A 24,267-nucleotide genomic window follows, 5' to 3' on the forward strand; every position below is an offset into this window, starting at 1 on the left:
ACAAGTATAAGATAAATGTTAATTAAGAATTAAAAGACAATGCACTACAAGTGATTATATCGTATACATTTAAATTACTGCCTAAAACAGTTAACCAATACCTGTTATTATGATACCAACTTCGATTATACCATTTATGTTTTTGGATCTGTCTATTTTAATTCCTTGTGGCATTAAAATTTAGAAAAATAATTAGAAGTACAATAGTAGGCTACCATCTTCAGTTTTTAAGAAATTTTATTTCCTATCACCACCATCTTCACTACAACACCTAGGCTTCAAGAGGTATGTGAAGCAGAAAGAAGTATGGTTATAGCCAATCAAATGATACTGCATTATGTAGTTTAACTGTATGCATTCACTAAATCTTTTTATTGCACAGTACTATAAGGTATTATTAGTGTAATGGAAAAATATGAGATTCAAATAATGTTAAAAATCATCATTAATAGATACTTGCAAAATTCTTTAAGGACCCTGAATATTGAAAGCGCAAATTTTTGTCCTGTTGCAGCAATTGGACTCTAAAGGATAAGCCTTGATAGTGACAATTAACTATTCAATTTATTTAAAAAATATCTCTTACCTTAATCTTTGTAGACATGCTTTTCTTGTCCGGAAGTTGAGTCACGGCATCAGCTAAGTTCAACTGCTTACGCCGGTTACCTTCCGCATTGCTTCCACTTTTTGTAAGAAGCAATTGCACCACACCATGGATATTGTTGGGATTCTTAGCCTGCTGTAATTGCTGCAGGAGGTCTACTACTTTTTGTAAATCAGATTTCCTCCTTTTATTCAGAGAAGACTCTTTTATTCCTAGTCCTGCACGCACCTGGAAATAATCAAACCACATTTAAGAGTCAAGAGACAGCAGAGAGTACATGTATTATACAAGATATTTGAAGCTTGCCAGATTTCCTCTGAAAGTGTCAAAATTTTTTTTATTTTAGATAATAAAGCTTTGTCCAGCATAGTTATCTGTTATATAAATAGTTATGTAATACAGTACAGTACGTAAAGGGAAACGTCATAAGGAAAATCTACGACTATTTGCAACGGTTTTTCTTCAAACAAGTGAGAAAAACTGCCTCTAGCTGTTTACCCATTTGCATTAAACCTTCTTTTAAATTGTTCTAATACAGTCAGATCTTACAATTTGCGGGAGTTTTCATTTTACGGATCCAACTATTCACTGCCAAGTCTTGCAATATTATTCAAGGAATAGATTTCTTTTTTTTCCAGTTCTCGGTATCAATTGTTGCGCTTCCTGTCTGTCATACTCTGTACATTTCCCAACGTTTTGGTTTGCCTACCCCACAGTACGCCACCCTTGCACTACCTTTGTATTGCTGAAACCATCATAATGCAAATATCCTATGTGTATATCATCTCTGCTCCACATTCTCAATTTTTGCCAGGGCTCCTAGGAGGGCTTCATCATCCCCAAAACCTTGCCCTAGGTGCCAGAAGAATGCGATGAACTTGAAACTAAAGGTAGATATCCTTAATAAATGTAGTGAAAGGAAGTCTTTTGTCACTAAAGACTGAAAGTTGCATGTGAACAAGAGTACTTGAAACGGCAAGCAAACATTGTGTGCTGCCATAAGTGCAAGTGACCCCTATAGTACCGTATTAGGCAGGTCGTAATGGTGAGGCCCAATGTAATTATTATAATTGTGAATGACTTGTTCATGTGGATTAATGTACATCAGTGATGATGATGCAGAACCTCCTCCTCCTATTGCAAGGAACATGTAAAGTATTTAAAGTATTTTTTACAGCTCTAATGAGGTCCTGGTCATATCCTGGGCACCATAAACTTTGTAAAGATGAGTATAACTAACCTAATTTTCAGAGCAGTGAGGACTACTCAATTTAGACTTGTCATGCCATGTAGTTACATGCAGTCAATCCCCTAGATAAGAACCTATGTATAAAAGAGTAAAAAGTTTCTTGATTAAGTGCAAAACAGAATACAAATGAACTAACTTCTTTTAGAAGTATTTTAGTATGTAGAAATAGTTGTAGAAATTCTTGATGAATATATGTACAATAGCTTACTTGTGTTAGCAAGATCAGGAGAGTAGAGGTGGGGTTGTGGGATATGAGTTAATCATGTTTGACTTAATAAATTTTCAACTCAAGAAAGGCATCTTGGTTTTATGTAGGGGATTTATCATACCCTTCACCAAGCTTTCTTTGGTAACTGCATGGCTTTTCAACCCAATTAACATAAAAAAGAATTGAAGGCTAATGTATCCCTTTGTGGGATAACCAGTAAAGTACCCATACTAATTTCTTTTCTTTTTTAAATGGTAGTGTGTGACAACCATACACATATATTATGGTGATGCCATTAAAAGTGCTTCCATAATATTTCAACCACTAATCATTTTTCTTTATTCAGTGTACAGTACTGTATTACATATTTGCAAGTATTTCTATAGAGTATTGTCAACTCTGCACCACATATCAGAGCTCAAAATGGCAGTGAGTTGCCAAAAAATAATTTTCAAAGCACAGTAAATCTTTCAGCTTTGTCATTGCTGCTCTTAAGTCTTCTTCTGGATGGTGAGTTGACTGTGGAAACACAGCAGTGACTTGGTAAAGTCAGTGAGTAACAACTGTAATGTATTCCTGTTACTGGGTGGGAGGGGTAGTCATAATTTGAAGATTTACGGCATTTGTAGGTACTGTATCTCTTAAATTGTGGGTATATCTGTTACCTAAATCCCGGGAATGGCAAGGTCTAATTGTACTGGTTATTAAAAAATGCTCACTTGTCTATAAAAATGTGATTATGTAACAGAAAACTGATACAGTTTTCTGAATTGATGATTGCCTTTAATGTTGGATCAGTCATTTGCATTAAAGTATGTTTGATTCTCCAGTTACATATGCTCTTCTTATGTAGCCAAGACACTAAATGTGCCGAATGTGTGAATAACAAATCATAGTTAAATTGAAGTTAGTAACAAAAGAAAGTGGAATTACTGTACCGAATTACTGAGTACAGTACTGTACAGTATACTGCGGTGAGCTTATCATGTACGTTTTAAAAGAACTAGATGATAAAATCTAACACTTTGGTAATTTCTTTTTCAATGGAAATTTTACGGTAATTTTTATATTCCAAAGCATACACTGGCAAAAAATCTTATTTCCACTCAATTTCTTACAAAGAAAGACCGAATTACGCTTATATCGGAGATTGTTTTAAAGCGATGTTCGAGACTTATTTCTAATATCATTAGAATTATGTAATGGATGCTTAGTTCAGTAAATGATATAATATTTTGTCTTAATCCTTTGAGTGCCAATCCCTCACCAAAAATAATTGCCGTTCAACTCCCAGGCCTTTTTGGGGATATTTTACTCAACTCATCTTGGCACAAAAACTATTAGAGATAGGATTTCAATATTATTTATCATATAGCTGAGTAAAGTTCCTTTCCATCTATATACTGCATAATATTATATAATTTGTAAGATTTTTATATGCATAAATAGTGAAGGAAAGAGAAAAAATGGCATTAACTGGACGTACAATGACGCCAAAGGGAGTAGAGATATCCAATCGTAGAATACGTCCAATGGCCCTCAAAGAGTTAAGTTCAGAAATTTAAGAAAAAATCTAATGAAAACACATATGAAACAAAATGTCACTTATGCATATTAAGGAACATTTTAGTTACTTTGATTTTAAATATACAGTATTCCTTTTTTGTCTGCAAAAATTCTCCTAATCAAATCTGTTGCATATTCAGGGGGTTATCCTGGAATAATCAGACCTTAAGGGCCTTCAACCAAATTTTGGTCTTCTCCTATACCTCCATTCTTGCTTTCTTTTTTCTATTTTGCTGTCCAACCTCTTTTAACTTTTACCTAACAGTGCAACAGCTGGGCTTCTCATTTGCATCTCTGTGCTGAGGAGCATTCCTGGTCTCAGAATCAGGCTTTGATGCCAGAGAACTTCAAATTAATCAATCAATCAGGATCAGGCTATATGGCCCAAATCCATTTATCAAACATCGGGTACTGGACATCTCTAATGACAGATTTGCAATAAAAAGTAGAAAGTAGACAAAAAGACTTGGAATCAACAAAGCCTGTCCAACACACTTTTGTTAAAACATTTTGGTGAAAAAATTGACATAAAATTTAATATGTCTTGAGATGACACAACTATGCAGTAAAGACATGGAAAAATGGATTTAGAGCAAAGTGAAAAATCTATTTTTGGGTGAGAGTGCCATGTCGTCCTGATGGAAAGTTCCTTTAGGTAGCTTTCAAGCTACCTAAAGGAACCTTCCATCAGGACGACATGGCGCGAGCCCAAAAAGGCTTTCATAAACCCTCAACTCATCCAATTTCTTTGCCTAACAGGTTTATTATAGTGGTGTTTTTCGTTAGGCTACCTTTACCACATGATGCATTTTGCTAATATATCTCTTTATTTTGAGATACTGTATCTTCTTGAATTTTCAGGTCAACAAAATACTAAGAGGTCTTAGTTTTTAACAGATTTCGTTAATCCTCTGGAGACCTGACCTTAGAAATGAGTTGAAGTGCCACTATAATCATATTGAAAATAATAATTTGCCACATATTGTTCCAAATGACACCAGTATAATTAGCATTAACTTGAGCAAGAAAATGGTACTCAACTTTCCAGAAGATGGTGAGGCCGAAGGTTGCGACATGGCGACAAAAATCGATCACTGGAAAAAAACCAAACGTTGTAGATCGCTACAAAGAAAGGAATGAGGACGGACGTGACGTCACACAATATGGCGGACAGCTATGGCTGCCGTTTGTTTACGTCGCGAGTTACCGTAACAGTAACGTAGGAGGATAACTTTGGAACGGCTCCGCAGTCATCTCGCCACCTTTCCCCCCTCGAAGCGTAAACGCTATGTGGGGTGCAGATAGCCATGTGGCATGTCAAAGCATACGTCCCCTGTTGATATAAGATATCCTAAAGGGAAACCTTTAGGGTACTCGCGCCAGAAGTTAGAATTCTGTGATAACCTTTGGTTTAATTCTATGGTAATATCCACTGTAGACATATATACCCTCAGGAAGCTACTAAAGGAACCTTCCATCAGGACGTCATGGCTATCCCACCCAAAAATAAAATTTTCGCTTCGCTCAAAATCCGTTAATTAGCATTAACTTGAGCAATTCAAAGAACAGTCAGTGACAATAGAAACAAAAATAGGGATTTTATTATGAAAATGAAATCCTTTGTTGAACTTAATGTTGTGACAGAAAGCCAATGAAGTTATCAACTAACAGTCAACAGTGGGCAAAAGTGCTGTTTTCCTACAGTATATTTGTCTTAATTGAAACTGTATGTCACAAATATGCAGAATTACAAAAGACTCATACACTGATAGATTTTGCCTTGGGTAAGAAAATTAATGTAGCTTTCATTACATCATAGATTATTGAAAATATTGAAATATGCTACAAAGGATCTTTCCTCTCTTACCCGTGAGAGAGCTGCAAAGTCCTCGGACCTCTCATCAGCAAACTTTCCCTTCACCACACTGCCACGTAAGTCACCATTCCGAACGCGGCTTCTACTGCTGGTTCCAGAATCATCGGGTGACAAGGTCTTTGTTGAATTTGTGCTGCCCCGGTGAGCTGTACCTGTTGCTTTATATCCCACAATTCTTTGGCTGCAACAAAATATAAAATTTTCAGATTTACTTTTTTTTTCCTTTCTTACTTCCATACTACATAGGGGAGTACTGTTTGTGATATCTTGTGTGGCCCACTTTGGCTGATACTGAAGGTACCAAGCTATATCTCTTCTCCAGTCAATGGCGCTCAAAGGGTTAAGTTCAGAAATTAAAAAAAATATTTAATGAAAAAGACAAAATAAAATGTCGCTGATTTCAGCTTTTGATTTTCATATGTTGTTACCTTTGGACCTATTTTTTTTTCCCCTGGCTGGCCAACTTCTTTACCTTGCTTCAATTTCCTAATCATTCAAAAGAAAATCTTCTGGGTGAGCCTAGGAAGTCTAGAAATGTTACTTGAAAGGTCTAATTAATGTAATTTATGAAAATGATGATTAATCAGGCAACCTCATCCAAAGGGACTTTGTTAGAATCAGAAGGCCCTATCTTTCTGGCACAACTCTTAAAAGAATATTATAAAATCAGAGTATTTAAAAGAAAAAGACTTGGTGAGAAGAAAATAACGAGTTTTAGGGATCTTTAATAAAAAGTGTGAGATTACAATACAAATAGATGGAAAGTTCTACATCTTGAGGAAACTACATTACAGATTTACTATACAGTACAAATGTACTAATTTCTAATGTAACCCAAAATGATTAATTACGTACCTTGACTTCTGGGATGTTTTTGGTTTACTATGCTTGGCTTTCCCAGACCAAAGGGCATCATCAAAAGGTAGACTGCTCCTATCTTCAGCACCTAAATGGCTAACAGATGTATCAAGCTGATTTTCACCTTCAGATTCACTGTAATGAAACAGACATATACTCAACCACTGTATGGGGGAAATATCTAGATACCACTACAAGCCTTCGAAGCTACTCTTGGGAAGATAACTAACGCAAATAAACATCGGCAAACAAAACCTATCTCACACGGTATGCACAACAATTACAGAACTCTAGATAGGGAACAAGGCACTAATAACAAGAATGTAATGTATGCAGTATAAATATTTGAAGAATTCTCTAGGGCTAAACAAAAAGTGTGGTCGCTTAACAAACAGGCAAAGTAAACATTGGGGTGACTAGTAAAAGAAAAACTTTTTGGACAAGAACACGGATGGTATTACACTTGATAGGCTACCATCTTACCTTAAAGTGCAATGCCCACATTGTAGTTTTAGATTGTTTCTGCTGCTATTTTATCTATTTGATTTTTCCCATAAGGCCATTCTTTTTTGAAAAAGCTTCCAATGAAATTTTGTCTGATTAACAAGATTAAGTACTTTGTGGGGAAAATGTACTTCATGCTGAATACTTATAAGTGACATGGTCCAGATTTTATTTGAATAAGTCTGCCCTGAAATGGAGTAGCTCACAATTCAAGGTATGTAATGTAACAATACAATAAATGAAAAATTTATCTTAATATTTCAGTGACTACCCTCCACTGAAACTTGTAAGCTCTAACCTTCAATTCTTTCCTGCCACAAGAAGTTCTATATACCTTGCAACCAAAATACAGTCTGCAGTAGCCAAAAACTCCTTAATTCCTTATACAGTAATCATTACTTCACAGATAGCTAAGAAATTATCAGTAGTCCCTACCAAAACTAACTGCTATACAATACAGTATACGGTAAATGAGCCATAACCTTCTAATTTTCGACATCTTTGTTTTTTGCTGTCCATCACTGTAAAAATAATATTAACTATTTATTACATGCTGGAAGTCCTTTTGAAATATACTGTACATGCTTATACAACTATAGGCAATTTGTTACTGAACATTCTAGGGGAAACATGAAACCTGGAAATGATAAGTTGCTGTAATTAAGATAATTATGTAACTGCAAAGCTGGCACCCTGATTAGTTTATAGTATTATGAGAAAAATCATAACATGTATTCACAGATAATAAAGGCTGAATAATACACTGTAAAACTTGTGAATCGAAGCATAAGGCAGGTAAACAATGCTAACTTGAGTTTCCAAGCACTAAAAGCAAATATACCACTCACAGAGAAGTAATGAAAGACCTGCCTGACAAAAAATACCCGACTGTGACTGCAGCCAAGAAAAGTTAATAGCACTACATAAAGTCCAAGTTTATTAGCAGTGAGAATGAGCACACTGGTGATGTCACTCTCCAGGTCACCCATGCAATTGGAATTTTTGTGGCGAAGCATCGTCAGTCAGGCACAGTTAGACTCAGATGGTGGTGAGCGATTTCTGGCACCAAAACCTTGAGAACGCAAGCTAACTTGAGATCTGTCAAAAAGAGATATGATGAGAGTAAGGAAAGGGGGAAAAGGGACTGAAAAGGATAATCTAACCTTAGAATCTGACTTCATGCAACATACTTTTGAAAAAAAAAGGGTTGATTAGTATAGCAGTGCACTGGCATACTATAGATTCATCTAATCAGTCTTGTATTAGTTATGGTCATTTAAAATTTAATTATTAACAAGCAGAATTATAGCTACGAAATACATTAGCACCAAATAAGGACTTTAGCTACTAACATGAGAAAATTTATTTAGAATATAAATCTAAAATTGTGGAGATAAGAAATACCATTCTTTCCTTAAAAAAAGAAAATATTAGTATTGTACTTTTAAGTATGTTTGTAGGTTACTCCACTCTAGATAAGAGCAGTATTAAACCTTGGCAGAAGGAAATATTGAAAATGAGCCAAAGGATATGATTCCAGTTTGCACTTGAAAAGTAAATTATCCACAGCACAACGAAACTAATTACTAGACTCGTGAATTATGTAAAAAAAAAAAAAAAATATTTACTGTGCAGAATGACCGCCCCAGCCCAAACTTCAAGTAATTTTCCCCAAAATTCCATAGATACAATCCAGTTTACCCCTTCAGCTCCTAGTTGTAAAACTTTTCACCTTTCTATAGATTTTTGTTTTTGCTCCTTCCCTTCCATTTTTCTGCCCAGTGTTGAGGCTCCTCAATGTAAACTTGTAGGAGGCCATATTGCACAGAATACAGAACAACTAAACATAAGGCAACTAAATATGACACCTGATGTACCCACATATAACACCCTAGAACCCTAGGTATTTGAAAAATTTTATGGAAGGAGGGGATATGTTGAAGCAACTCTCAAACATTTCTCTGTCTACAGGTGCTTGAACCTCATACAAAGCACAAACCAGTTCTTGTTCCTATACCCAGTAATGTATAAAAACAATAAAATGGCTATCATTTGAAGAGAATGGAGAGAACCCAATTTAATCATAAATCCCTCAAGGAATAATTTGACAGAAAACTAATTCACACACCCCCTACTGCTGACAAGCACATAAACGTACTGTTCCTTCCGGTCTTCTTTTAATTTCTTTTTCACATTACTGTGCAATACTTAATATAAGGCCTCTATTACATCAGCCTTTGTTTCAAAGCATAATAGAGTACACACATTCATGTACTGTAGCCAGTTACATAATTAAAGGAACTTTCTCTACTTTCCCAGTCAATTACCATTTTGGTAAGTCTACTGTACATACATATACCAAAGGCACTTCCCCCAATTTTGGGGGGTAGCCGACATCAACAAGAAACAAAAAAGGGGACCTCTACTCTCTACGTTCCTCCAGCCTAACCAGGGACTCAGCCGAGTTCAGCTGGTACTGCTAGGGTGCCACAGCCCAACCTCCCACATTTCCACCACAGATGAAGCTTCATACTGCTGAGTCCCCTACTGCTGCTACCTCCGCGGTCATCTAAGGCACCGGAGGAAGCAGCAGGGCCTACCGGAACTGCGTCACAATCGCTCGCCATTCATTCCTATTTCTAGCACGCTCTCTTGCCTCTCTCACATCTATCCTCCTATCACCCAGAGCTTTCTTCACACCATCCATCCACCCAAACCTTGGCCTTCCTCTTGTACTTCTCCCATCAACTCTTGCATTCATCACCTTCTTTAGCAGACAGCCATTTTCCATTCTCTCAACATGGCCAAACCACCTCAACACATTCATATCCACTCTAGCCACTAACTCATTTCTTACACCCGTTCTCACCCTCACCACTTCGTTCCTAACCCTATCAACTCGAGATACACCAGCCATACTCCTCAGACACTTCATCTCAAACACATTCAATTTCTGTCTCTCCATCACTTTCATTCCCCACAACTCCGATCCATACATCACAGTTGGTACAATCACTTTCTCATATAGAACTCTCTTTACATTCATGCCCAACCCTCTATTTTTTACTACTCCCTTAACTGCCCCCAACACTTTGCAACCTTCATTGACTCTCTGACGTACATCTGCTTCCACTCCACCATTTGCTGCAACAACAGACCCCAAGTACTTAAACTGATCCACCTCCTCAAGTAACTCTCCATTCAACATGACATTCAACCTTGCACCACCTTCCCTTCTCGTACATCTCATAACCTTACTCTTACCCACATTAACTCTCAACTTCCTTCTCTCACACACCCTTCCAAATTCTGTCACTAGTCGGTCAAGCTTCTCTTCTGTGTCTGCTACCAGTACAGTATCATCCGCAAACAACAACTGATTTACCTCCCATTCATGATCATTCTCGCCTACCAGTTTTAATCCTCGTCCAAGCACTCGAGCATTCACCTCTCTCACTACTCCATCAACATACAAGTTAAACAACCACGGCGACATCACACATCCCTGTCTCAGCCCCACTCTCACCGGAAACCAATCGCTCACTTCATTTCCTATTCTAACACATGCTTTACTACCTTTGTAGAAACTTTTCACTGCTTGCAACAACCTTCCACCAACTCCATATAACCTCATCACATTCCACATTGCTTCCCTATCAACTCTATCATATGCTTTCTCCAGATCCAAAAACGCAACATACACCTCCTTACCTTTTGCTAAATATTTCTCGCATATCTGCCTAACTGTAAAAATCTGATTCATACAACCCCTACCTCTTCTAAAACCACCCTGTACTTCCAAGATTGCATTCTCTGTTTTATCCTTAATCCTATTAATCAGTACTCTACCATACACTTTTCCAACTACACTCAACAAACTAATACCTCTTGAATTACAACACTCATGCACATCTCCCTTACCCTTATATAGTGGTACAATACATGCACAGACCCAATCTACTGGTACCATTGACAACACAAAACACACATTAAACAATCTCACCAACCATTCAAGTACAGTCACACCCCCTTCCTTCAACATCTCAGCTTTCACACCATCCATACCAGATGCTTTTCCTACTCTCGTTTCATCTAGTGCTCTCCTCACTTCCTCTATTGTAATCTCTCTCTCATTCTCATCTCCCATCACTGGCACCTCAACACCTGGAACAGCAATTATATCTGCCTCCCTATCATCCTCAACATTCAGCAAACTTTCAAAATATTCTGCCCACCTTTTCCTGGCCTCCTCTCCTTTTAACAACCTTCCATTTCCATCTTTCACTGTCTCTTCAATTCTTGCGCCGGCCTTCCTTACTCTCTTCACTTCTTTCCAAAAATGTTATTTTCATTAGTAAAATAAATTTTTGAATATACTTACCCGATAATCATGTAGCTGTCAACTCCGTTGCCCGACAGAAATCTAAGGAGGGATACGCCAGCTATCACAATACTAGAAGGGGGTGTACTTACCAGCGCCACCTGTGGCCAGGTACTCAAGTACTTCTTGTTGACACCTCCTCAATTATTCCTCGGTCCCACTGGTTCTCTATGGGGAGGAAGGGAGGGTCAATTAAATCATGATTATCGGGTAAGTATATTCAAAAATTTATTTTACTAATGAAAATAACATTTTTCAATATTAAACTTACCCGATAATCATGTAGCTGATTCACACCCAGGGGGGTGGGTGAAAACCAGTGTACAAGATTAAAGGATAGCTAAGTATCCCAAATTTCATATAACAGTTATCTCAAATAACAATGAAATAATAAGTACCTGGTAAGGAAGTCGAATTGAACCGTTACTCTGCCTCTTTTTTAAGTTCGTCTTCCTTACTGAGCGCAGCGTTCCTCTTGGAGGCTGAATCAACCCAAAGGTGCTAAAGTATATAGGGTTGCAACCCCTACTAAAGGACCTCTACACAACCTCTAACCCAGGCGCTTCTCAAGAATGAATTGACCACCCGCCAAATCAAAAGGATGCGGAAGGCTTCTTAGCCTACCGTAACAACCATAAAACAACAATAAAAGCATTCAAGAGAAAGGTTAAAAAAGGTTATGGGATTAAGGGAATGTAGTGGCTGAGCCCTCACCTACTACTGCACTCGCTGCTACGAATGGTCCCAGGGTGTAGCAGTTCTCGTAAAGAGACTGGACATCTTTCAGATAAAATGATGCAAACACTGACTTGCTCCTCCAATAGGTTGCATCCATTATGCTCTGCAGAGAACGGTTTTTATTAAAGGCCATCGAAGTAGCTACGGCTCTTACTTCGTGGGTCCTTACCTTCAGCAATGCAAGGTCTTCCTCCTTTAAGTGAGAATGTGCTTCTCTGATCAGAAGCCTTATATAATACGAAAGCCCATTCTTGGACATGGGTCTCGAGGGTTTCCTGATAGCACACCATAAGGCTTCTGACTGTCCTCGGAGAGGTTTAGACCTCTTGAGATAATATTTGAGAGCTCTGAAAGGGCAAAGAACTCTCTCTAGTTCGTTACCTACCATGTTGGAGAGGCTAGGTATCTCGAACGATTTAGGCCAAGGACGTGAAGGAAGCTCGTTCTTTGCTAGGAATCCAAGCTGAAAAGAACATGTTGCAGATTCGGTTGTGAAACCAATGTTCTTGCTGAAGGCATGAACCTCACTGACTCTCTTAGCTGTTGCAAGGCAAACGAGAAAAAGAGTCTTGAGGGTAAGGTCCTTGAATGAAGCTGACTGGAGAGGTTCGAACCTAGATGTCATAAGGAACCTTAAGACTACGTCTAGATTCCAGCCTGGAGTGGAAAGACGACGATCTTTAGACGTCTCAAAAGACTTAAGAATGTCTTGAAGGTCCTTGTTGGAAGACAGGTCCAAACCTCTGTGGCGGAGAACTGAGGCCAACATACTCCTATATCCTTTAATCGTAGGAGCTGAAAGGGATCTCTCATTCCTAAGATGAAGAAGGAAGTCAGCTATTTGGATCACAGAGGTATTGGTAGAGGATATCGAATTGGCTCTACACCAGCTTCGGAAGACCTCCCACTTAGACTGGTAGACTCTATGAGTGGAAACCCTTCTTGCTCTGGCAATCGCACTGGCTGCCTCCTTCGAAAAGCCTCGAGCTCTAGCGAATCTTTCGACAGTCTGAAGGCAGTCAGCCGAAGAGCGTGGAGGTTTGGGTGCAACCTGTCTACGTGAGGTTGACGTAGAAGGTCCACTCTTAGAGGTAGAGTCCTGGGGAAGTCTACTAGCCATTGTAGTACCTCTGTGAACCATTCTCTTGCAGGCCAAAGGGGAGCAACCAGCGTCAGCCGTGTCCCTTCGTGCGAGACGAATTTCTGCAGAACCTTGTTGATTATCTTGAACGGAGGGAATGCGTACAGGTCGAGATGGGACCAGTTCAGTAGAAAGGCATCCACATGAACTGCTGCAGGGTCTGGAACAGGAGAACAATACAGAGGAAGTCTCTTGGTTATGGAGGTGGCAAACAGATCTATGGTAGGTTGACCCCACAAGGTCCAAAGTCTGTTGCACACACTCTTGTGGAGGGTCCATTCCGTGGGAATGACCTGATTCCTTCTGCTTAGGCGATCTGCTGACACGTTCATATCGCCCTGGATGAACCTCGTGACTAGAGAGAGGTTTAGACTTCTTGACCAAATGAGGAGGTCCCTTGCGATCTCGTAAAGGCTCCTCGAATGGGTCCCTCCTTGCTTGGAGATGTAAGCCAAGGCTGTGGTGTTGTCCGAGTTCACCTCCACCACTTTGCCTAGCAGGAGGGACTTGAAGTTCAACAGGGCTAGATGAACTGCCAGCAGCTCCTTGCAGTTGATGTGGAGAGATCGTTGTTCCTCGTTCCACATTCCCGAGCATTCCCGTCCGTCCAAGGTTGCACCCCAGCCCGAGTCCGAAGCATCTGAGAAGAGATGAAGATTGGGGGTCTGAATGGCCAAGGATAGACCCTCTTTGAGAAGGAGGTTGTGCTTCCACCACAGGAGAGTGGTCTTCATCTCTTGGTTGATAGGGATAGAGACTGCTTCTAGAGTCGAACTCTTGTCCCAATGAGCTGCCAGGTGGAATTGAAGAGGGCGGAGGTGGAGTCTCCCTAGCTCGACAAACAGGGCCAGTGACGAGAGAGTCCCTGTGAGACTCATCCACTGTCTCACTGAGCAACTGCTCCTCTTCAGCATGCTCATGATGCACTCTAGGGCTTGGCTTATCCTGGGGGCCGATGGAAAAGCCCGAAAACTCTGACTCTGAATCTCCATACCCAGATACACGATGGATTGTGAGGGAATGAGTTGAGATTTTTCCAAATTGACTAATAGACCTAGGTCTCTGATTAAGTCTAAAGTCCAATGAAGATTCTCCAGACAACGACGACTCGAGGAGGCTCTCAACAGCCAGTCGTCTAGGTAGAGGGAGGCTCTGATGTTTGACAAGTGAAGGAATTTGGCTACATTCCTCATCAGAAGGGTAAAGACCATAGGAGCTGTGCTTAGGCCAAAACACAGGGCTTGGAATTGATAGACGACCTTTCCGAAAACAAATCTTAGGAAAGGTTGGGAGTCTGGATGAATCGGAACGTGAAAGTATGCGTCTTTCAAGTCCAAAGAGACCATCCAGTCCTCCTGTCTGACCGCTGCTAAGACCGACTTGGTCGTCTCCATCGTGAACGTCAGCTTGGTGACATACTCGTTGAGAGCGCTGACGTCCAGCACCGGTCTCCAACCTCCTGTCTTCTTGGCCACAAGAAAGAGACGGTTGTAGAAGCCCGGGGATTGATGGTCCCGGACTATAACCACTGCCTTCTTCTGCACAAGAAGCGACACCTCCTGGTGCAATGCTAGCCTCTTGTCCTCCTCTTTGTAGTTGGGAGAGAGGTTGATGGGCGATGTGGTCAGAGGTGGTTGAAGGCAGAATGGAATCCTGTAACCGAACCTCAGCCAACTGACAGACTGTGCGTCTGCACCTCTCTTCTCCCAAGCTCGCCAGAAGGTCTTGAGTCTGGCTCCTACTGTTGTCTGGAGAAGCGGAGAGTCAGTTCTTTCCTTTGGATGACCTGGATCCTTTCCTGGACTTGCCTTTGTAAGAGTCTGGACGGGAGCTTCCTCGGCTGGGGGCTCTACCACGAAAGGGCGGTATGAACCTAGTAGCAGGGGTATCAGCCACTGGGGAGCGGTAAGTCTTAGGGACTGAGGTGGCAGCCTTAGACTTACGAGCCGAAGAAGCTACAAGATCGTGCGTATCCTTCTGTATCAGGGCAGCAGACAAGTCCTTAATGAGCTCTTCGGGAAAAAGAAACTTCGAGAGCGGAGCAAAAAGAAGTTGTGACCGTTGGCAAGGTGTAATGCTGGCGGAAAGGAAGGAACACAGCTGTTCCCTTTTCTTCAACACCCCTGATACAAACAAGGACGCTAGCTCGCCCGATCCATCTCTGATGGCCTTATCCATGCAGGACATTAACAGCATGGCAGAATCTTTGTCCGCAGGAGAGGTTTTCTTGCTGAGGGCCCCCAGGCACCAGTCGAGAAAATTAAACATTTCAAACGCTCTAAACATCCCTTTCAGCAAGTGATCCAGGTCTGAGAAGGTCCAACACACCTTCGAGCGCCTCATAGCAGTCCTTCGAGGCGAGTCTACCAGACTTGAGAAGTCAGCCTGGGCAGAGGCAGGTACTCCCAAGCCTGGTGCTTCCCCTGTGGCATACCAAACGCTCGCTTTCGAAGTGAGCTTCGTTGGAGGGAACATGAAGGAAGTCTTGCCAAGATGTTGTTTAGACTGCAGCCACTCCCCTAAGATCCTAAAAGCCCTCTTGGAGGATCTAGCTAGGACAAGCTTGGTATAGGAAGACTTAGCTTGTTGTACGCCCAGCGAAAACTCAGATGGAGGAGAGCGGGGAATAGCAGAGACAAAATGGTCTGGATAAACCTCCCTGAGAAGAGCCAAGACCTTGCGAAAATCAAGAGACTGTGGAGAAAGCTTGGATTCGTCCACGTCTGATGAGGGATCAAGGTGTGCCTCCTCATCATCCGAAACCTCATCCCCAGAATGAGGCGAAGAGATCGGATACGAATGCTGAACCGCAGAGTCAGAACGAGCAGGAACAATAACCGTGGATTCCTCATCAAGTAACTGAGGCTCAGACTGCAAGGGCTGAACAACAGACGAAGCAGAAGTAAGGCGCATGGGTGGAGGAGGTTGACTCCTAGCAAGAGATGTTGAACCCAAGGAATGCGCTTGCTGAGCGGAGGACGGAGGCGGAGCAGTAAGTTCCTGTTCCTGTGGAATGAGCGGAGCGTGATGAGGCCGAGGCTGCGCAGAACAAGGTAAAGTTCTCGCAAGCAGAGGCTTCTGAGGCGCAAGATCAGGGTGCAAGGGTTGAGCTCGCTGCAGCAGCTGAGGAGACTGACTCATGGGCGGAAGAGGTTGTTGTACCTCAACCGAGAGTTGCACCACAGGTGGAGCAGCCAGGGGAGGCGGAGGAAGAGTGGAGTAATCCTCCTGATCCCAAACAGAAGGTTGCCTTAAAGAAGGCTGAGGCTGAACAACACTGGGAACAGCGAACTCAGAATGTGGCTCAACATCGTACGCCTGGCAGATGGTGCTGCGACTAGGTGGAGCGAGCGCAGGCGGGTTGAGCACAGGCTGAGCGGGAGCAGGCGGAAGGAGTGCAGGCGGAGGCGGAGGCGCAACACTCTCAGCCCGACACTCACGCATCAGGTCCGAAAGCTGAGCTTGCATGGACTGAAGCAAAGTCCACTTGGGATCAGCAGAGACGGCAGCAGACTGAGGTAAAGCCTTAACAGTCGCGCTCTGCTTACTCCTCTTGGGCGGAGTACAGTCGACAGATGACTGAGGCGAGTCGGAGCTGAGCCAATGACTGCAACCTGGCTGAGCACTCGCGGACTGGACTCTGCGTTTAAGCGGTCTCGGGACCTGAGACCAACGTTTCTTCCCAGAAAGATGATCAGCGGACGAGCGGAAGACGGGCTCAATCGTCTGCAAGTGGGAGTGACGGTCTTTAGAAGACACGCCCGCAACCACTGAGGATAATTCTGTGCGCCTAACAAGGCCTGCCGAACCCTTATGCCCTTCGACATTGCTTCTCCCCTGGGCTTGGGAGCTTGCAAGAGGTCCCGGACTGGGAGGACGACTGGCTCGCACAGAAAAATCCTCACGCACCACACTGGCACTAACACTAGCACAAGGCACTGCACCGACACTAGCACTCGTCACAGCACTGGCACTAATTCCACCCACTGCACTCTTGACCTTCAGCTCTTTCACTTCGGCCATCAGAGACTTATGGTCACTTACCACTGACTCTACCTTATCGCCTAAAGCCTGAATAGCACGTAAAACCACTGACATATCAGGCGGAGGGCACACAGTAGGTTCGGGGGTAGCCACTACAGGGGTAGGAACAGGAAGGGGATCATGAGATGAGGAAAATAAAGAAGAGTGAGAAGAACTCCTCCTAACTCTACCTCTCTCTAACTTAGTAGAATACTTTAAAAGACGGACAAAATCCAATTCCGAAAGTCCGGCGCATTCCTCACAACGATTTTCTAACTGACAGGGTCTGTCCCTACAGTCAGAACAAGCGGTGTGAGGATCTACCGAGGCCTTCGGAATACGCCTATTGCAAGACCTACATCGTCTATGGGAGGGGGCTTGCGAAATGTCAGACATTTTGTATTCAAGAGTAGTCAAAGGGAGATCCAAAAAACAAGCAAAAATTCGTTAACCGTTAATCTGAACTAAATAAAAGCTATCTAGCTAATATCAGAAGGTTTCCAGTAATGCGACAGCCGTTAATCTGAGAGAATACTTCACCAAATATCCGTGAATAAACTCGAAGACCATAAGCGTATCCCAGAACGTCTAGCCGGAGGCACGACAGAGGAATAATTGAGGAGGTGTCAACAAGAAGTACTTGAGTACCTGGCCACAGGTGGCGCTGGTAAGTACACCCCCTTCTAGTATTGTGATAGCTGGCGTATCCCTCCTTAGATTTCTGTCGGGCAACGGAGTTGACAGCTACATGATTATCGGGTAAGTTTAATATTGAAAACTTCTTCTTATTCTCTTCATATGACTGACCCAGTCCCTGACCCCACCTCAGGTCAGCTGCCCTCTTTGCCTCACGTACCTTGCGCTTTACTTCCACCTTTTTCTCTCTATATTTTTCATACTTGCCTATACTATTACTCTGCAGCCATTCTTCAAAAGCCCTCTTTTTCTCTTCCACTTTTACCTTCACTCCTTCATTCCACCATTCACTGCCCTTCCTCATGCTGCCCCCAACAACCTTCTTGCCACATACATCACTTGCAATCCCAACAAAATTTTCTTTTGCTAACTTCCACTCCTCCTCTAAATTACCAGTTTCTCTTACTCTCACCTCGTCATATGCCATTTTCAACCTTTCCTGATATTTACTTTTTACCCCCGGTTTTATTAGCTCTATTAACTGTACCTGGACAATTTTCATTAGTCTTGCACTCCGTTAAGAACCCTAAACTCTAAAGGGTGTAACTAAAGCAATTTATCTGTATATCGGAAAGATCAACCAAGTTTGAGTACAGTACAACCTATTAATTCCACACAGAAACCTACCTTGTGCCATTTAACCCCAGCCCTAGAAGGTATAGCAAATAGTCTGAACAATATTAAAATGGAAACCTGATCTATGATAACTTGTGATAATCATTTGGTTGCATTTTTTACGGAATAAAAAGCTTTACTAGTGCCAGGAAAATTGGCAACCCCATGCCACTTTCAGCTATTATTCTATCAAATTCTGCATGTAGCTCTTTATAGTCAAAGCAATATGTCAACAGTTCCATATTTTTTATAAGACAAGAAAATGCATTCATATGACCAAATTTCTATCATTTCAAAGAATAGATAGGGAAGTGCGGTCATGAGAAAAACGTTTACAGCGAAAGAACCGATAATCTGACCTGCTGGATTTTGATGACCTGCTGTGTGTGAATGTGCTTACAGTGTGGTTATTGGTTTGGGATAAGTGATGCTTCTTCTTCCATGGTTTGCCTGTTATAGCCTCCCATACTGATTCTGTAACCTAGAGATAACAGAGTAATATAATGTTTGTTGGTGAATTAATCTTTAAAAAACTTAACGTTACATCTGCAGTACCTCCCAACCTGACTCTAAACCTGAGATGACAAAAGAGTAATTCCATGCTTTTTGATAACCTATAAAATTTCCATTTGAAATGTTTATCTTATAATCATCATACTGACTTTGTTTCCTAGAGAGTAACTCAATATTTTAGGCAGTAAATCAAGTTGGAAATCTTCATGTTACCGACTCTGAAACCTATAATTATAGATTGATTTAATGTTTGTAGATCAACTTTACAAATCTTCCTGAAACATTGCACAACTGAAAGAGGTAACAAAAAATTATCTTTATGCATATGATAAGAGATGAAAAAAGTATTATGATGATTATCATTATTGCTATGGATTATCATGATTGTCATTATTATCATCATCATCACTGTTATTATTATTATTATTACTAGCCAAGCTACAACCCTAGTTGGAAAAGCAAGATGCTATAAGCCCCAGGGCTCCAATAGGGAAAAATAGCCCAGTGAGGAAAGGAAATAAGGAAATAAATAAATGATAACAAATTAACCATAAATAATTCTAAAAACAGTAACAATGTCAAAACAGATATGTCCTATATAAACTATTAAGAATGTTAAAAACAGATATGTCATGTATAAACTATAAAAAGACTCATGTCAGCCTGGTCAACATAAAAACATTTGCTCCAACTTTGAACTTTTGAAGTTCTACTGATTCAACTACCTGATTAGGAAGACCATTCCACAACTTGGTAACAGTTGGAATAAAACTTCTAGAATACTGTGTAGTATTGAGCCTCATGATGGAGAAGGCCTGGTTACTAGAATTAACTGCCTGCCTAGTATTACGAACAGGATAGAATTGTCCAGGGAGATCTGAATATAAAGAATGGTCAGAGTTATGAAAAATCTTATGCAACATGCATAATGAACTAATTGAACGACGGTGCCAAAGATTAATATCTAAATCAGGAATAAGAAATTTAATAGACCGTAAGTTTCTGTCCAACAAATTAAGATGAGAATCAGCAGCTGAACACCAGACAGGAGAACAATACTCAAAACAGGGTAGAATGAAAGAATTAAAACACTTCTTCAGAATAGATTGATCACCGAAAGTCTTGTAAGACTTCCTCTATGTGCAATTGAAGAAGACACAGACCTAATGTGTTTCTCAAAAGTAAATTTGCTGTCGAGAATCACACCTAAAATTTCAAAATAGTCATACAAATTTAAAGAAACATTATCAATACTGAGATCCGGATGTTAAGGAGCCACCGTCCTTGACCTACTTACAATCATACTTTGAGTTTTATTAGGATTCAACTTCATACCCCATTATAAATTTATTCAACGAGAAACCAAAGCCACATTTCCAAAATCACAGAATCAAAATCATGGAATTTAAATTGTAATAAAACAGGAAAACTGACACATTGTAAAATCAAAGAAAGTTGACTGAATAAATGGTAATAGACCAGAGGGAACATGAAAAATGAAAGACAGAATAAAATGCTGCTTGAGGATGAAGAACCTAAGCTACTTTAATGGTACAACGTTCAACTTGATGCAAATGATTAAGTAGCAGATAAATACCTTCTGAATAACAGAGATCAAATAATGATTCAGGAATTAGGTGAATCTACTCTTTAAAAATAAAAAAATTCTAAACATCAAAAATTTTAAGTAATTTTTATTTTTCCTAACATACTTACCGAGAACTACTTTCTTTGGAGTCACTTGTGATCTCTCTCTTTCGACCAAGGTTTTCGCGCCGTTACCCCCCTACTCCGTTCTCTACATAGGCCTACCCCCGCCGCCAAGGAATGCGCCCCGAGGGCAGGATTAGGGCAGGTCACTGCCATCTCTGGGTCATTCTCCTCATTAAGTTCGTCGTATTACCCCAACCTGGCAATGGAAGGATGGCACTCGGGGACGGAAGGGAGGGCCATTACCCGAAAGTAGTTCTCGGTAAGTATGTTAGGAAAAATAAAAATTACTTAAAATTTTTGATTTGTTCCAACACAAATACTTACCTCGAACTACTTTCTTTGGAGACATACTTTAGGAGGCGGGAGTGCTATTCTGACACTTGACTTGGCACGTAGGGCCTAGAGGGCTATGGAATGCGGGGGCCTATCAGAGTGCGGGAGTGAGGGTAACTGCGCAACCTTACGCTATTATCTAAGACTCTCCTCTTAAAAAATTCTTCTGACGATTTCCTCCGAAGTGTAGTCGCGAAGAATGTGATCATCGTTGGGGACAGCCTCTGGCCTTACCGCTACACAGCTTGGAGGGCGGCAATGACTGTCCCAATGGAGAACCCGTCCAAGGATTTCCTTGAATAATCCTTGAGGTAGTGGGCAGTAAAGGTTGACTGGTACGACCAAGTGCCTGCCTGTAGGATCTGCCCCACCACCATGTTTCTCTCAAAGGCCAAGGAGGTGCTCAGACCCCTGATGTCATGGGGCCGGGGAGTGCCTGGCACTGCCATTTTATCCTCTTCATAGGTTCTAGCGATGACTTGTCTCAGCCAGAAGGAAATGGTGTTCTTGGAAACTTGCTTCCTATTAATACCTGTGGAAACGAAGAGGTTTTTGATACCTGGTCGGAGATGAGCTGTCCTTTCCAGGTATTTCCTGAGCGTCCGTACTGGGCATAACTTCAAATCTTCCGTAATGCCCGTCTTGGGAATGGCAGGAATTGAGAAACCTTCAAACCTCAGGTCGCAGACTGCTGGGTTCTGAGTCTTAGCCACAAAGGAGGGCACGAACCTGAAGGATACTTCTTTCCATCCTTTGGAGTGAGAAACGTCGTAAGACAGACCATGGATCTCGCCCACTCTCTTAGCGGAAGCTAAGGCTAGCAAGAAAACGGTCTTGAGGGTGAGATCCTTGTCTCCGATATCTTTCAGGGGTTCAAAGGGGGGACGACTTAGCATCTTCAAGACCTTGGCTAAGTCCCACCTGGGCACTCTACTAGCTTGAGGGGGGCAGGATTGCTCGAAACTCCTGATCAGCATCGCTATGTGTCTCGAGGTCCCCAGGTCGATGCCCTTCAGGAGGAAGACTTGGCCTAAGGCGGCTCAAACTCCTTTAATGGCTGGAATTGACATTCCCACTTTATCTCTAAGATACACCAGAAACTCCGCTATGTCCGGGACCGAAGCTTTAAGAGGTCTAATGTGTTTCTCCGAGCACCACTTCGTGAAGGAGGCCCACTTCGCTTGGTATACCGCGGTCGAGGATCTCCTCAGGTATAGGGACATTCTCTTAGCTGTGGTGGTGGAGTACCCCTCCTTCTTCAGGAGCCGCTCGATAGTCTCCAGGCGTGAAGGCGAAGAGAGAGAGGGTTGTCGTGGAGCTTGAAGAAGTGCGGTTGGTGCAGGAGGTCTGACCTGGCGGGCAGAGGCCAAGGTGGTTGGCTCGCTAGGTCCTTTAGGTCCGCGAACCACTCTCTCTCCGGCCACCAGGGCGCTACCAAAGTCATCTTTAGGTTTCGGGCGGCCCTTACTCTGTTGAGCACCTGTCTTATCAACGTGAAGGGGGGGAAAGCGTACACATCCAGGTTGTCCCACTTGTGCTGGAAGGCGTCTTCTAGGGCTGCATTTTGGTCTGGGATCGGGGAGCAAAAGACCGGAAGTTGGGCATTGAGCTTTGTTGCAAAGAGGTCCATCACCGGGGAGCCCCAACGTTGAATGATGAGTCTGGCTACTTCTGGGTGTAGAGACCACTCTGTCCCCACTATTTGACCCATTCTGCTGAGGCCGTCGGCCAGAACGTTCTTCTTCCCGGGGATGAACCTTGCCAGCAGCACCACTTGCTGTTCGTCTGCCCAATTCAGGATGTCTATGGCGAGGTCGCACAGCTCCTTCGATCTCATGCCCCTTGCTTCTTTATGTAGGCTACTACCGTGGCGTTGTCGCACATTAACGCCACGGTGTTTCCCTTTAGACGACTTGCAAAGTGAAGACACGCCTTCTGAACCGCTCTTAGTTCTAGGACATTGATGTGTAGACGCTTTTCGCTTTCCGACCAGGTACCCCGTGCCGTCTCTTCCAGAAGGTGGGCCCCCCACCCTTGGTTGGAGGCGTCTGTGAACAGGAGGTACTCGGGGGGACTGGACCCGAGGGGCATCCCCTTGAGGGAGTTCGACTGGCAGTGCCACCATTCCAGGGAGGTTCTCGTGTCCGGAAGGACTGGAACTAACGTTTTCTGCGAGTCCGTCTGGGACCAGAGGCTCTTGAGGTTCCATTGAATGGGTCTGAGCCTCATCCTCCCTTGGGGAACCAGTTTCTCTAATGAGACCAGGTGACCTATCAGTCTCTGCCAATCTCCCGCCCTCCTGGAGTGTTCTGACGGGAACGGCTGAATGATGTGCTTGAGGTTCCGTATCCTGTCCTGCGAGGGGAAAACTTTCCCCTGCACGGTATCCAACGTCATCCCCAAGTAGCCCATTCTGTTGGATGGGGTTAAGTTCGACTTCTTCAGATTGATTACGATCCCCAGATTCCTGCAAAACTGGAGGAGGTTTCTCCCTTGTTCTTCCAAGAGGGCCCTTGAGGTGGAAAGGAGCAACCAGTCGTCCAGGTATCTGATGAGGCGGATACCCCGTTCGTGAGCCCACACGGAGACTGTCGCGAAGACCCTCGTGAACACTTGAGGGGCCGTCGACAGGCCGAAGCAAAGGGTCTTGAACTGCAGGATCTGGGGACCCCAGTTTACCCGGAGGAACTTCCGACTCGACGGGTGGACAGGGATCTGGAAGTATGCGTCCTTGAGGTCGACAGTCATCATATAATCTTTCTCCCTCAAGGACAGCAGGACGGATTTTGGGGTGTCCATCTTGAAGTCCGTCTTCTTGACGAACTTGTTGAGGGCCGACAGGTCTATCACGGGTCTCCACCCCCCCGTTGCTTTCTCTACCAGAAACAGGCGGCTGTAGAAGCCTGGGCCTGGGAGAAGGACCTCTTCCATGGCACCCTTCTCCAACATGGAGGAAATCTCCTCTTGAAGGGCGGCCCTCTTCATCGGGTCCCTGGGGGCCAACCATTCTGTCTGGCTGGCTGGAATAAGAGGGGGTGGATCCGCTAGGAAGGGAAGCCAGTATCCCTCCTTCAGGACGGACACCGTCCAAGGATCCGCTCCTTGTGCCTTCCATGCTTGCCAATGTGGTCCGAGGCATCCCCTAACCCGAGGCTTGGGCGGGAGTAGGGGGCCTCTCCCTCTACCTTCTTCTAGAGGGGCGGCCTGACCTGCCTCTCCTCGAGGCGGAGTAACCCGACCTGAAGGAGC

General features: G+C 42.7%; 1 protein-coding gene across 4 annotated transcripts in view; it reads right to left on the reverse strand.

Moving 5' to 3' along the window:
- The window catches only part of LOC137641657 (uncharacterized), an 83,002-nt gene that overhangs the window by 2,181 nt on the left and 56,554 nt on the right, over window positions 1-24,267 (reverse strand). For all 4 annotated transcript variants that reach the window (XM_068374412.1, XM_068374414.1, XM_068374413.1 and 1 more), the window contains 4 exons: window positions 18,819-18,940; window positions 6,359-6,496; window positions 5,495-5,684; window positions 587-832 (listed from right to left, as the gene is read on the reverse strand). In XM_068374412.1, coding sequence (XP_068230513.1) covers window positions 587-832; window positions 5,495-5,684; window positions 6,359-6,496; window positions 18,819-18,940 — 696 coding nt within the window. The remainder of the gene's footprint in view (window positions 1-586; window positions 833-5,494; window positions 5,685-6,358; window positions 6,497-18,818; window positions 18,941-24,267) is intronic.

Source organism: Palaemon carinicauda, chromosome 5 (assembly GCF_036898095.1).
Source record: "Palaemon carinicauda isolate YSFRI2023 chromosome 5, ASM3689809v2, whole genome shotgun sequence".
Lineage (NCBI taxonomy): Eukaryota > Metazoa > Arthropoda > Malacostraca > Decapoda > Palaemonidae > Palaemon > Palaemon carinicauda.